The following is a 14,689-nucleotide window of genomic DNA, read 5'->3' as shown; positions in this document are numbered from 1 at the left end:
ACTTGTTACACCATAATCAGTCTCGCTGTCTCAGGTCATACACAGGAGTCCGAATAATCCTGGAAGGGGTCGGATGCAGCTCTGATGGTTATGTGATAAAGGCGGCAATCTTCACCTCCGCAATTGCCTCTCTACCCCATCGCGATAACGCTTCAACTATCACCCCTTCACTGAGTGTGACATCAGAGCCCCCTTCTGCTCGAAGAAAAACCACTAAACACGACCGAATCTATTTGCACCACTTCCTCCGAGGCCAGCCGAGCTCGCCACTGAGGCTGATATAGTCCCACCTGTGGGTACTCTGCGCCCGCCTCGCACACTACTCACACCATTTTGAACGCTTATACCTAGTAGGGGGAGGAGTTCATTGCTTGGGCCGGCTTATATCCTGTTCCCGGACAGAGGATATCCCTAGCTTCCTCATCAGGCGCCATTTGAGCGCGTGAAGGGAACCCATCAAGCGAGTGTGTCACTATGGACGGAGAACGATGCTGCCAGATACAATGCAGCGTGAATCACGCGAAACTACTCTATGGAGCTTTCATCGAGGCAGGCTTGATAGTTCCTCAAGCTTCGAACATTAATGATCTTCGGGGGCGTGTCCCAAGAATCTCATGGTCGTGATTTTAGCGCGCGAAGCTAAAAGTCCAAATATGTCCGAGTTGACCCACTTAATCTCGAGTTTCTTCAGCTCAGTTAATGCCGACGAATTCAATCTGGTGTGAAGAAGACGATGTAACACGACCAGGCGCCAAGCAGAGACGCTGCTAAGTTAGAATTTACACCAGCTCCACAATGTCCCGCAATCTTACATGTGTTTGCCTAGCTCGCCTCCCAGCAGTTAGGTAACAACTTGTTTTGCTCCTTGCCACGCTTCAGCTGCTAGATAAATATTACCGACGCTCTAACGCCTTCGCACTCGGCTCGTAAACCTTTTCGATCTCCCAAAACATCCCCTTCTAATCGTTCACCATGGGTCTCACAATCCACACCGTCGGAACCTCCACCCTCCACCGCCAGGCCGAACGCGCCGTTATCAATCTCGATGTTTCCAGCGAAGGAGATAACCAGTCTACCGTGTCCCAGGACGTGACTCGCACTTCCAACCGCCTTCAATCCCTCCTTAAAGAGATCGCCCCGAAGCAAGAATCCGGCGACCCCACCCCCGAAGCCCCCGTCACGTTCTGGAGCATGAGCTCCATCAGCACCGGTAGCTACCTCCCCTGGGACCACGACAGGCGCGAACACAGAGCACGAGTCTACACCGCCCGCACCAACTTCGAGGTCAAGTTCCGGGACTTCAGCAAACTGGGCGAGTTCGTGTCGGACGTGGCGAAGGACGCACTGGTTTCGGTGCGGGACGTCGACTGGCAGTTGACGGATGATACAAAGCAGCAGCTGGGTCAGGAATGCAGGAAGCTCGCGGTCTGGGACGCGCTCGCCAAGGCTAAGGATTACGCCGGTGCGCTGAACATGACTAATCTGCGACCCGTTGAAATCGACGATTCTCAGGGACACGCTTCCCCAATGATGTTTGCTTCTGCTCGGAGGGCACCTGCCTTTGCGGAGTCCGGCGGTGAACAGGCCTTGAGCTTTGTGCCAGAGAGTTGCGAGATTGAATGCTCCGTGAAGATGCGCTTGGAGGTGGAGTAGAGTGGGCGGGCGAAGGCTATGGGTTCATGTTACGGGAAGTGAAATGTTTTTGGATAGATACCACGAAATGATTACATGAAGTTGATGTTAATGAGTAGAACCGGTTCCACAAAAAGGGATTAGATTATAGGGATATGTATGATTTACTGCGGTGCTTCTTAGGATGGGGCTTCAGACGAAAGACTAGTAGTACAGTACGCCGAAGGAACGCGCCCATACCACAGGATTTCAGAGCCAGACAGATTATTTTAGAGATCAAAAAGCAAAAAGAAGAACTAATGCTCCCACGCGGATTTGAACCGCGGACCTCATGATTACTAGTCATGCGCTCTACCAACTGAGCCATAGGAGCGAAAGTTGTGCATCATCCGTGAATCGAACACGGGCCTCATCGATGGCAACGATGAATTCTACCACTAGACCAATGATGCGGAAAGAAATGATCCCAGAGAGGCTCGAACTCTCGACATCTGCGTTATTAGCACAGCGCTCTAACCGACTGAGCTATGGGACCATTTGTTGAATTCCAAGTGCCAAATTATCTTACTTGAGCCTAACTTAGAGCTACCGTGCTCACCGGATCCTTGGCTTTTACCTCGACGTGGTTGACCACATTTCACACGATGCGGCTCATAGATGTCCATAATTTTCATGTATTCTCGGTACTTCCTTTGGTTGGAGCCTATGCCCATCTCTAGATGCGTTTCTGAGCTTTGCTACTATCCGCGCTGTCGAACACGGATCTCCCTGCTGGATTGCTCAAAAATATATATTGAGACTATAGCATGCTCCATGAACAGCATTTCGATATAAGTAGTAAAAAGGATATATATGTCTTTTTGGCTGTCCGTTACCTGGCAATGAACACTATACCTTATACTCAATTCCCCCTATATCTGACCATAGGCATAACCCCTTTTTTCCTTTGTTGAGAATCCAAGGCTTCCACACAGCCCTTCAAATCAGTCGCTCGAAGGGTTCATTCGCAACACATAGCATTCTCGGTATCAAACAAGTGAAACAAGGACCTCAATTGAGACTGTGCCAACACAATCAACGAAGCTAATGAGACCGGTAAGTCGGTGATCGGTGAGGTGTTGAAGTCGGGTCTTAAATGCCCATGAGAGAAAAAGGAGAGGAAGGAGCACACGGTGCTGTGAAGGAAATAAAGGCAAATAGGAGACAAAAGCTTTTCAAAAGTTTGAAGGTAAATTGTAGTCATTCAGTCTGCTTCAAAACATAGTATGTCTCGTGTGAAGCATGGATGATTCCGACACACTCCAGCCCCGCCTCCTTAAAGCACTCTAAAAGCTCCGACTCTTTCCAAATCCTTTGCACGCATTCGATATGGCTTTCTTCAACAATCTCTTCACGGCCGGCATCAGTCCGCTTGATCACCTGCAACTGGTAGAGAGTCCTCTTAATAATACCGTCTAAGACTGGACTTTCAATCGGCAGTTGCCTGTAGATAATACCTTCATGGAGCTCACTCGGGAATTCATGTCGCTCGCACGACCCCGTATCTGTCGTATTTTCGTTCATTGGCTTTGTGGTAGATTTCGTTAATAGTAGATCTTTCTTTACAGATAGATAGAAACGTCCTGATCGCGGCCGAAGTAGCGCAGCAGCCTGAGCGAAAAATCTCACGAGCTCACCAGCCCTGAAAAGAAGATTGACGCCGCCAGACGCGGACAGCAGGAGATCAACCTGATTGATGTGGGTTTCAAGCAGCTCTGCTGATAACAAATGGAGGACGCCTCCGACAAGCCAATCAATGCGACCGATGTGCGACATACTCGGCGTCTCCCGCTGTACAGCTAATGCACGATGGATCATCGAAGGCTCCTTGTCAACCCCGATAAATTCGACATTAGATAGAGGAATGCTCTCCCGAACGGCATCTGTGGCGAGATTGGCCAGCACACGTCCGGTACCTGTGCCGACGTCCAGGACGACAAGGTGTTCACCGTGGTGGTCAAGAGGGTAGTACGATTCCATCTGCCTCTTCAGGGCCGATAGATAAACTTTGGCATCACCTTGGGCGTTCAAGGTCGTGACATCTGCCTTGACCTGTAGATCATAGTATTCGGCCAAATAAGCAGAGTCGTCGGAATTGCTTCTGCATCCTTTGCTGTCGCTCATGATGGTGCAGAGGGTTTCGAGACTGCTTATATTCACGATAAAGAAAGCCAGACAACTAATAGATAGATCGTGATGAGTCAAGAAGTCAAACCCAGAGGCTTCTTGCTGAGGGAGAAACAGTTCATGAGGGGATCTCGATCGTACTACCTGTGAAAGGTACGAGTCGCAGGGATGTGTACCATAGCTAGGACAAACCTATCTTCCTTTGATATTACAAGAAGACAGTAATGTAGGAAATTGGGCTGAACAACAGAAGGTAGTCGTCTGACTTGGTTCACAGTGGCAAAGGCAATTGATGTAAGGCATGGCTCGTGCGCTCCCAAACCCTGGAAACCAAACCAACGGTACCGATCAGCCCACATGCAACAACATGAATGTAGACTCAGCTTAAGAAGTTATGAACATAAAGCCACGCGATTGCAATCCCTGTGAAAGTAAAAGCCTAGTCAGGCAACTCCCAAAATACTACTGGCTGTCTCTTACCAAGATATCCCCGCCTTCTGTTTACTCATGTGATTTTCACCAAGGATAGCTCATGTAAAACATAAAACCATATTGTTGACTTGAAGTAATAATTCCAAGAGAAATCAGTCTGTGGGTAATAGTATGCCACGATGCCAGCTCATGATGTTCAAGTTGACGTCCAGGAACTTCGACTAGACGGGCCGACCGAGGTTTGCAGATGTATGATTTATACGTAACCACAGTACTTCCCGAGAGGTAGTTCTGAGCCCTGTCAGCTTGAGGGCGCCTCGTTCGCAGCTTGAAATACAAAATAACACTCGCAAGGGTCAATAGGAATGTACATCCGAGTCCGACACCAACACCAAGTCCCACTTTTGCTTGCGGTGATATTGCGCCGTTGTTACTCGAATGGATGGGTGTATTGAGTGATGTGGTAGAGATTAACGAAGTCACTGATGTGGTAAGGGCGTCGCTTGATATTAGTATTGACGTCGGAGTTGTCGGTATCGCGTTAGCTGGCGTCAAGGTCATACTTGTTGCTGTCAATGCCCCGTTAGATGGTCTCGCTGTTGAGCTACCTGATGTCGTTGTGGACGACGACGACAATGATGATGACAGAGTTGTCGTTGTTGTTGTCAAATCTTTTGCCCTTTTGGTGATATTGAAGTAATGACTAGCAAAGAAGCCCGGGTTCTCCGGCTCATCGGCGTCTTGGATCTGGAAGAAGAAAACATTACCGCCCTCTAGGCTTCGCTGGGTCGATACGATCCAGTTAAATGTTGTGGCATCTGATAGATTTGCTGTCATCTACCGTCAGGTCATAATATGAGGAATCCCTTAGGCTCTAGTGGACAACGACGTACTTTGAAGCCATTCAAAATAAGAATTATCGCCTTGCCTTAGCAATATGGAGATGCTTTCTAAAGTGGTCACCCATCTTAACTGAACCACTTGCTCACCCTCGTAAACTGGATTGTCTTTGTAGACATGCATGGGCCCCCTAGCTGGGGGATTGTAGAATATTCCCGGCTCTGCTTGAACCGAGTGTTGGGCCACAAGAAATGAGGCTAGGAGTAGCTTCAACATGTTCGCAATGGTCACGTAACATTAGCACGCAAATTCTCAGATCAACTCGATGGAGTGAGTGTGCATATTAGCATGACCGATCCATTAGCAAAGATATATCAACTCATGAGAAATGAAGGGTCAACCAGAAATTTGCTATTGTTCCTGGTGAGATTAGGGTTCCCAGAATCCCAAATCCATCATGGGGACACTGTCCCCTCTGAGCGGTTACCATCGTTATCAAATATCCCTGCTAGGCTAAGGTCGGAGAAGTTGGTATCTTTCATCTCCTGTCCGGTGAAACAGATATGTTGGAAACATATCCAATCAATCAAACCTTAGGTGGGCAGTTTAGCAACAAGCCAACTGCATCTAAGCGCTCAAGGGGTGGACTAGGCGAGGGTTGTGTGACTTTATAATGCCTGAGATAGCACGGATGAAGGCAGAGTCAGACAAAGAACGACTCTGTAAGAAATTAGCTGGCAGGCGTTTGCCTGGTCAGAAAAAAAAAGTCTCATTGGATCCCGTTCAATGAAACTAGGGTTCTTAGGTTCTTGATCTGCAGGGCGTTAATTCATACTCAGAATGGAGGATTTGCAGGATAGAGTACTGGTGAGGATAAAAACATTAATTTTCCATTCACTATCTACATACAAATAATTACCCTCATTGGCATCACGTCATCAGCTTGATCACTGCTTCTGCAAGAATACAACCTTGCTATCATAATCCGATTCAAACTTGTACTGCAATCCCATGTTCATCAATGTCGCACCAGAGTACAATCCACTGCCGTCAACGCTATAGGTGGCCTTGGGATCCAATCCCTGAAGCCTGATCCAGGGAGTGGCATTGTTAACATTAGGACTGAGCTGGAAGTAGAAGAGGACGGCTTGGCTGCCATCCTCGGAGATGAATAGCACCGCCGGCCAGTTAGACTCCTCAGGAAGCCTGAGACGCCACATATCGCCAGTCAGAACGATCGGGTTGATCTTTTCAGCAAGTGCGATCAGTCCAGGGACCTCGGCCTTCTCATCCTCGTGCAGCTCGGCGGGGTCGAGCTCGAGACCGAACGATCCACCCATCATGGCGACGTGACCACGGAATTTGACAGGAATGGTACGTCCGGTCTGTCCATTCGGAACCGCGGAGAGATGGGCGCCCATGGCGCTGGGTGGGTATGCTAGCGAGGTACCGAGCTGGATGGTGATGCGCATCAGGGCATCAGTGTTGTCGGAGGTCCAGATCTGGGGGAAGTACTCGAGCACACCAGGGTCGAAGCGTCCACCACCAGAGGCACAACCTTCCCACAGAACATCCGGGAAGCGCGTAGTCAGGACTTCGAACACCCGGTACATGCCCAGGATGTATTCGTGGTCGTTGCTGGGAGAGGGTGTCTCGTGCATCCCCCGGTTGAAGTCCCACTTCACGTAGGAAATAGCCGAGCTGTTGAGGATGTTGGTAATGGAGTCGATGATAAATTCCTGCACCTCGGGCAAAGCAAGGTTGAGCACGAGCTGGTTACGCTGCAAGGTGCGCGGGTATTGCCCAGCATGGAGCACCCAGTCTGGGTGTTCGTGGTACAGGGTCGAGTCGGGGTTGACCATTTCTGGTTCAACCCAGATACCAAAGCGGAGGTCGGTGGACGAGTTTCCTGCCTTCATCTTTGTGACATCTTCCACCAGCGGGCTCAGACCGTCAGGGAACCGGTCCGGGTTGGGCACCCAGTCACCCAGACCGGCATTATCTGATAAACGGGGGTACTTGTCGCCGAACCAGCCGTCGTCCATCACAAACAGTTTGACTCCCAAGGCGGCCGACTCCTCAGCCAGGCGGTAGATTGTGCTCTCATTGTAGTCAAAATACAGACCCTCCCAGCTGTTAAGCAGCGGCGGGCGGTCCGATGTGGCGAACTTGCTCTTGATCAGATGATTACGGTAGAGGCGATGAAATGATCGAGACATGCCGCCGATGCCGTCGCTTGAATAGACTGAAACACATTCCGGAGAGGTAAGTGTCTCGCCAGCACCCAGCTGCCAAGATAGCTGACTAGGATTGAATCCTATCAGAGCGCGGGTGAGACTCTGGGAACCCTTCTCGACATCAACTGAGAATGAGCCCGTGTAGACAAGGGAAAATCCCCAGGCTTCGCCCTGAGACTCAGTTGTGGAGGGATGTGCTAGCGCAAGGAAAGGGTTGTGCAAGTGAGAAGAGAAACCAGTGCTACTTCCGAAGCTGTGTATTCCAGGTGAGACATTAACTTCCTGCTTCTATCATCGGCTTGGTTAAACAGTAACTTACCCTTGTTGGCCGTATTCCACCTTGCGTCTCTGACGGTGGGCTTCTCTCGCCCAGTCGCCCCTAAGGCTAATCATGTCAAGGTCTTCATATGGGAAATCGAAGCTGAAACTAGACAGTGCCTCGACTGTGATATTTTGGGTACCCTTGTTTGTAACATTCGCGCTCCGCACAATGGCATCATATTTAGGGAAGATGGAGTATGACAGGTCCACAGCGATGGAGCTGTAGTTGTCGTAGAGGTGTACCACCAAAGTCGTAACATCCTCCTCACTACCAAAGGTTGCTGGCAGACCGGGCAAGGCAGGCTTTCCTGGAACCACCGAGTACGACTGATACTGCAGGTCTGTCACGGTGTAGCCTGCCTCTTGGCGAATCCGAATGGCGGGAATCCGAAAGTCTCCTCGGCCGTGATCCGGAAATTCACGGCGAGTGCGGCCAGCCAAACCAACCCAGCCGCCAAGTGCCTCGGCGCCAGGTCCTGGGAAGATATCGCCAGTGATGCTGCCACCGAAATGATCTGACACCAGGTCGCCGGTGGTCTCGTTCACTCGAAAGCGGTATGAGACATTCTCTCCATTGAGGGCAAAAGTCTTGCCGTCCGCGACAATTGCTGTACATGTGTCAATGGGGAGTGAAGCGTGGAAGAGTGCTATAAAGGACGAGCTTATATGGTTCTACTTACCATTGTTGCTTGAAGTTTCCTGCGCCATGACTGATGGACCGTTCCCGAGGACCGCCAGAAGACTTGCGGCTGCCAAAGCAGCACGCTTTGGGGAGCCAAACATCTTGACTTAAAAGGTGATTTGAGCTGTAGAGGAGACGATGTCAGGGCCCCGGAAAGGATGGGCATCCTTGCATTTAAATAGTTGCGGGGAAGCATGACAAGCGACTGATGCCGCAGTAATTCCCCCAATCATTTGGTAAGCTGCACTACCACGCAACGTTCGTATTCATTACCCCTTTCATCGGAGGAAGAGCTGGGTCCGACACTAACAAGGGTATTGGATGTGGACTGAGGAGACTCCTGCACTGATTCCAAGAGCCTTGGGCGCGCTTCCCTTTCACCGTCACCTCATGGTCCCTTTGATAACTGGGGATAGACAGAATGATTCCCTGTCTTGGAATGTGGGGATATTCGACGCCGGCAAAGGCCAATGCGGAGGAACATCGGGGAAATATCTCTGGTGTGTTCCCCCCACATACCCCGTACCCCATTCCAGCCCTTTCGGTGGGATTGCTATCCTCCTGTTTCATCGGGTTGAAGTATGCTATATGGAAGACAACTTCCAAGCGGATCTGTCAATGTCACTGTATAACTCCGACAGAGTAGTGGAGAGATATCGAGGGCGCTTCAATACTGTACACAGTAGCCCTGACTCGACCAACTCTTAGCGTCCAGGCTGCGGGGTGGCCATTGCCTTAGATTGGACCTTGGGAGCCTCTCAGAATGGCTAAAAGCCAGCCCCACGGGGTCAATCCAAAGCCGGGACCCCCTTTCGGCTCGGAGCTATCTCCGGCGCTCGTACCGTACGTGCACCGTTGAGGTCATCCCATAAAAAATTGTGATCAAACCACCCGCTCGGTGAGCCCATCCAGGTAGGCAGCGTTCCAAGTCGGCCCTATTCCCTAGTCTTGGCGAACCCAACCGGACAGTGACCGAGCTGAATATAAGTCCAGCGCATAGAACCAAGGGAAAATGATCCGCCCTATCACATGAAGTGGTGCTTCTGTGCTCACTAGCCAACTTCCCACGACGCAAATTCCACCTGAAGGTGCCTGATTCGCTCGGATCTATCAATACGATGCTTCAGTAGAACCAATATGTGTGACTATACGGACGAAAGGATATTTCTGAGCCGGAGTCGGATTTCTTGATTTAAGCAGTGTCGTTCCTTGCAGCGCGGTGTTCATCATCATGGATATGGAGAAAGGAGAGCGCGATTGGATTGCCGCCTGTTATTATCTTGGAAGTTGTCGGATAGCTTCATAAATGCCAAGTCGATCTTCAGGGTGTTCACACGATAATCTTTCGCGAATATCTCGGATGATTGTCCCAGAGAGCCCATTGTCTTCAATCGAAACCAGTTCTATTAGCAGCTTTTCAAATGCCCACCAGTCATTTTGACATCTCTGGTCGAATGGCAATTCCAAGGGCGAGGAATCATTTCGGAATTCTGGTGCCAGATTCTCATATGTATATCCCACTCCAATATCAGTGAAGACTGCCTCGTCGGCTGCGTCGATAACGACCTTCCGAGGGGTAATATCCGTGTGGGTAAGAGACGAATCGTGCAACCGCAACAAAGCACGTGCCAGCTGGTAAGGCCAAGCCTGCCAGGATGTTCCTTTCCCATCGCGGCGATGGATTGCATCTTCGAGAGTCTCATTAGGGTGATATTCTAACACCATGCCAAGAATAACATTACCGCCTTCACTTAACGGTGCTGTTTTGAACGGGCTTGGTGATTTCACCACAGCTACCAGCTGGACGATATTCCGGATACCCTGAAGGAGCACGATGTTACGGAGCTCCTGTTGGAACAAAGCTGTGTGGTTTTGGTCGTAGAAGGGATGCTCCACTGTTTTGTAGATAAAGGTTTCATCTCGCCCATTCCATGTGACCAGGAAGACATTGTTCGAAATCTGCGCCTTCTCTTCAATCTCGGAGAGAGCCACTGTTGGTAACCCTGAGTCGATATCGTAAATAGTATATAGTACTCGTGAGGCATCCTCTTGGATTGTGTAGACCCAACAGGTGTCACTTGGCTCGGTGGAGTAGAGTTGAGATAGTGGTTTCCATCGGGAGTGTTGGAGAGCACGGCAGATAGGATGCTCTTTCGATCACGAGTTCACTGACTGTATCTGGGAGCAGAGGAATGGAGTGAAAGTCGATAAGGTAGATTAGGGCCTCCAGCTTCTTTCTTCTCCTAAGGAGGCCACACCTTTTTGTGATACCAATTTTGGCCTTGAAAGTCACTTTCATATGCCACTTCAGGCCGGCTGCGTGAAAAATGATGTTCTCGGATTGTTCGCATGGCTCGGAATCGTTTGCTCGATATCCCTTGTAGGTTCTGGGGAGAATTTGAATTTGCTCAGAGATAGACGAAGCCATGACGAGGGTCCTTCATTCAAGCTTGAAAAAAAAAAAAAACCGTATGGGCAGTACGAGACATGATACATATAAGACAATCCAAGAAAGATCTAGCGCATCTGACCAGGACGAAGGGTTTTGGTCGTTCATATATAGCCTCAAATCAGAAGTTCTATATGATTCAGAAGATGCAGTTCTCCTCAAGCCGTGATCCTGTATCTTATAGGCCAGGTAACCTAAACCGACACGATAAATTGGTTGACGCCAAAGGCACCCCTCAAGTGACTTGCAACCTCTAGTTATGGCTGCTGGGCACCTTAATAAGCAGTTCAAGCAGTTTTGATATGGTAGTATAATACTGCCTGAGGCACTTACTATGTTAGAAATGCCGTAGAGTCAATTCTCAATCAATCAGAACCCATATCCTACGGCGTATATTGCTTCAATGCTACGCTACACTCTGCTGAGTAATTGTTGGTAGGGTCTCATGGGACAATTGGAGAACACCGTCTAGATCAAAGGCCGGCCCTCTTACAGCGTATATCTCCTTTCTGCCTAGATTTTAGGAGACAATCACTCCTCTCCGTGTGACGTCAAGTAGCAGTTCACTTGTACTCCATACCCACGTAGCCATTATCCTTAAAGGCTCGGTTACAACTTGGCCCCCAGCTCAAGCGTGGTGGTGTCAGTAGTATCAGTCGATAGTTCGTCGATCGGGGTCTCCGGTGGATCGTTGACAAGGATGGGTTATAGATTGATGGATACAAGAAAGCAACGGTGTTTCGGCACTGCCAGCCTTTAACATTTTCCTAACAAAGGAAGGATCCGCATCACTAGGACGAATTGGGCATGCACACAACAACCCGAAGGGGAATGGTGTCAGCTAATACCCCATAGAGCTAACCAATCTTGGTCTAGATTCCGTCGATTCCGTCGAGATCCTAGTTAGTCCTGCGTATATACGTTCGAGTATCTAGACTCCAGACTCTGGGTCTTGATTCTGCAATTACTCGATCAGGATCTTCGCATGCCAACCCTCGCCTAGGTGCTCTTTCCAGGCGCTCTTCTCCACACCTTGGCTTCGTCCCCCAACTGAGAGAAATACTACAGGCTAATCAACAGACGAACTCAGTCTAAGGGTAGTGGCAATGCTTCTCGGCATGGCTGCAATGCCGATGATTTGTATACTGGAGGCTCGGCATGTAGTATCATAACCAACCCAGGAAGCTCCACTGTACATTTGGCCCCAACGCCAACATCATTGTCCATGGGAAATGCGGTATCCTCTTGGGCATCTCGCTCCGAGGTAAAGCCCATTGCACTTGAGTTGGAGCACATGTGTGCAAGGCAGAATCTTCACTCGTAGCGCGGGCATCTCGAGTATAAAACCGGGCACCCATCCCTCCCTAAACACAAATATTACCAACACAATCAACCAACCTTGTCAAATACTCATCCTCCTGAGAAACTATATCCACCTCCAAGATGCAGTTCAAAAGCCTCGTTCTCTCCGTTTTCGTCGCTACCGCGTCAGCCGGCTATGTCCAATTGTGCGGCCCCCAGGGAACATGCACCGACACCGGCGATGCCAACGACAACACCTGTATCGGCCCCATCAACGGCAATGGAAAGTTCACCTTCCAGGCTCACGACACCAGCTCTAAGATGATGTCCATCTTCACGGATAAGGGATGCTGGAACAACAATGTTGCTACTTGTGATGATTGCACCAGTGTTACCTACAATGGAAAGGGTAAGTCGCGGTTCGATACTGGCTTCCTTTTGGGGATACATGCTGACTACTTCTTTAGGTCCTGTCTGGGCTATTTTCCATTAGACTGTTTTTGCCATGGGGCTTACAAGTGGGACTATGTGGAAGGGTTGAATGATCATAGGATGTGATTCATATTGTGGTGTGGATATTGTACTAGTCCGAATATTACCATCATGCCTTTCGCACTAACTCATACCTGTGTTGGATCTTTATTGACAAGCCTTCGTAATGACCGTGATATAGTTCGGGAGTAGCAAGAGCGTGTCTGTCAAGAGCGATGAAATTATATGGAGCTAGCTATCCGAATCATTCCCGCCTGGGATGGAATGTTATGATAGAATTTACATGTTTTCTGGAAATTGGACCAAGCAAAATAGAAAAATCTCATCGAAAACACAGCTATACCTAACTAAACCATCGAATTCACTTCAGCTTCTCCTGTTTAGCAGTATTTCTACAAACACGCCATAAACTTGAGCAATAGCCCTGTGTACCACACCAGCGATAGATCTAGTGTATCTGCGCAAATACCACAGCTACAGTCCACCCCTTATTGAGATTGTATTTGTGGGCCGTCCCATACCATCCCAGCATCATAGAAAGACCTTCTACCTCTGGATAGTACTCCATCGAGTCGGTTACATTTATTGCGGTGCCTCAAGTTCAACTAAATTAGGGCGCTTTTCCCATTTCGGTTATATGCCACGAATGACATCAGACTCGTTTCTTAATATATGATTTAGAGCACAAGGCGAAAGACACTTGCCCTATGTTAGCATAACATTGGCCTAAATCCCCTAGCTTGGGTGGGGTTTTTCATGATTATAAACTGATTTCCCGGTTTTTAATTTGTCATTTTTCCTCCTCATTTCTTCTGATTTAGGGCTTAACTATTCTCAGCCCTGGTTTTATAGTTAGCGTGGATTGAATCCATTCATGTTGCATCCTTTCTACATGGTATAGTTAGGTTATTCCTGTATGTGTATTAGACCATCTGACATACTTAACAGATCTTTTCCAAGACAGACATGAATTTAGTAAGGATGTGGTCAGCTAAAATGACTGTCGACAACTGTTGCCGGACACAGAATGAATGTCAAGCACTCTCGCGTAAGCGTAAGGGCACATCGGTTGTCATAACTAACCCAGAAATGGAGAAATAACACACCCGAAAGATACTGAAAAACAACTACCAGAACCCAACAATCAATCAGTCAAGCGTATCCTTGTCACTCACCAGTACCAGACCAAAGTACCGAGTAACCAACTCCCCGTCGTCTAACATCCGCCCTGAAGCATTCTCCAGCCAATTGGTGGCGCCCCTTGTTTCCCCATTAACTGATTCCAAAAGCGCACATCCCCATCGCCCTTGGGAAGGCTCAGCTCGACCATGTAGCTCATCTGCTTTTCACAGTCAAGAGGCATAAATCGCTGCAACCAACCCTGTTGCACTTCCCACGTAGGAAAGGTGGCCTTTCCAACAGTCTGGTCCTTGTCGGGCTGGTCATCCCACGTCGGCTTCTCAGGGCGATCGACCGCCCAAACCCAAACCTCCATAGTAGTCGAGCCCTGAGCATACTGACCTTCTGGCATGGCAGGAATCTCAATCGCGAGAGTACAGGTCTTTTCCCCGCTCATCAATGGCTGGAATGTTATCCATAGACTTGACTTTCTGGTCATCACCCTCGCGGCTAACCGCGAAGCGCTGTCCAGGGAAATGGCCATGTGGTTTGCGCGAGTCGAGGACCTCAATTGTTGATGGGCCTACGATTGCGCAAGAATCATAGGGCACTAGCATCTCCTCTCGATGACATGGTCCTGGATTGTAGCGTTGGGTGTAGCATCTGTCGTGGAGGGGTTCGAGAAGGTCGTCATCTGAGAAGCGATCCTGCATGCTGTATCAGCCATATGTTTCGTGATTGATTTATAAAAGCTCGACTTTGTATGGATAGCCTGGAGATCCTGAACATGTCATCATACCTGGCAAGCAAGTGGCTTCTGGCGGATTCCCTGCCACGGAGCACCCAGTGCAAAGTTAAGAAGGTTTAGAAGGAGAAACAACCACGCAAGCATTTTGACTAATTTAGATAATGTGTGCAAGCACAATATTAAGTCCTCAAGGTGTTTACTAAGGAGTCGTTGGCAAGGTATTCCAGACGAACTCTTGTCCTCAGATAGATAGAAGGGACCATAGGACA

At 49.1% G+C, this 14,689-nt stretch overlaps 6 protein-coding genes across 6 annotated transcripts; 3 read left to right on the top strand and 3 right to left on the bottom strand.

The window, feature by feature from the left end:
• Window positions 1-972: 972 nt before the first annotated feature.
• On the top strand, window positions 973-1,653 carry ANOM_003411 (SIMPL domain-containing protein; the record flags this gene model as incomplete). The annotated part of the gene is made up of 1 exon (XM_015548668.1): window positions 973-1,653. The coding sequence occupies one exon, from the start codon at window positions 973-975 to the stop codon at window positions 1,651-1,653; it is 681 nt and encodes a 226-aa protein (XP_015408838.1).
• Window positions 1,654-2,871: 1,218 nt separating this feature from the next.
• Window positions 2,872-3,795, bottom strand: ANOM_003410 (class I SAM-dependent methyltransferase; the record flags this gene model as incomplete). Its single annotated transcript, XM_015548667.1, has 1 exon — window positions 2,872-3,795. One exon carries the CDS (start codon window positions 3,793-3,795, stop codon window positions 2,872-2,874), a length of 924 nt encoding a protein of 307 aa, XP_015408847.1.
• Window positions 3,796-4,409: 614 nt separating this feature from the next.
• ANOM_003409 (uncharacterized protein) lies at window positions 4,410-4,930 on the top strand (the record flags this gene model as incomplete). The annotated part of the gene is made up of 2 exons (XM_015548666.1): window positions 4,410-4,479; window positions 4,542-4,930. 2 exons carry the CDS (start codon window positions 4,410-4,412, stop codon window positions 4,928-4,930), a joined length of 459 nt encoding a protein of 152 aa, XP_015408821.1.
• A 1,087-nt stretch (window positions 4,931-6,017) lies between these two features.
• ANOM_003408 (alpha-galactosidase) lies at window positions 6,018-8,411 on the bottom strand (the record flags this gene model as incomplete). The annotated part of the gene is made up of 3 exons (XM_015548665.1): window positions 6,018-7,560; window positions 7,627-8,236; window positions 8,309-8,411. The coding sequence occupies 3 exons, from the start codon at window positions 8,409-8,411 to the stop codon at window positions 6,018-6,020; spliced, it is 2,256 nt and encodes a 751-aa protein (XP_015408833.1).
• Window positions 8,412-12,202: 3,791 nt separating this feature from the next.
• Window positions 12,203-12,554, top strand: ANOM_003407 (uncharacterized protein; the record flags this gene model as incomplete). Its single annotated transcript, XM_015548664.1, has 2 exons — window positions 12,203-12,470; window positions 12,529-12,554. The coding sequence occupies 2 exons, from the start codon at window positions 12,203-12,205 to the stop codon at window positions 12,552-12,554; spliced, it is 294 nt and encodes a 97-aa protein (XP_015408856.1).
• A 1,215-nt stretch (window positions 12,555-13,769) lies between these two features.
• ANOM_003406 (uncharacterized protein) lies at window positions 13,770-14,564 on the bottom strand (the record flags this gene model as incomplete). Its single annotated transcript, XM_015548663.1, has 3 exons — window positions 13,770-14,135; window positions 14,188-14,379; window positions 14,472-14,564. The coding sequence occupies 3 exons, from the start codon at window positions 14,562-14,564 to the stop codon at window positions 13,770-13,772; spliced, it is 651 nt and encodes a 216-aa protein (XP_015408832.1).
• Between the last annotated feature and the right edge of the window lie 125 nt (window positions 14,565-14,689).

This window comes from Aspergillus nomiae (genome assembly GCF_001204775.2).
Source record: "Aspergillus nomiae NRRL 13137 chromosome Unknown contig00066, whole genome shotgun sequence".
In the NCBI taxonomy this organism is placed as follows: domain Eukaryota; kingdom Fungi; phylum Ascomycota; class Eurotiomycetes; order Eurotiales; family Aspergillaceae; genus Aspergillus; species Aspergillus nomiae.
Note: the sequence above shows the minus strand (reverse complement) of the source record. Positions and strands in the feature narration are given on the sequence as shown.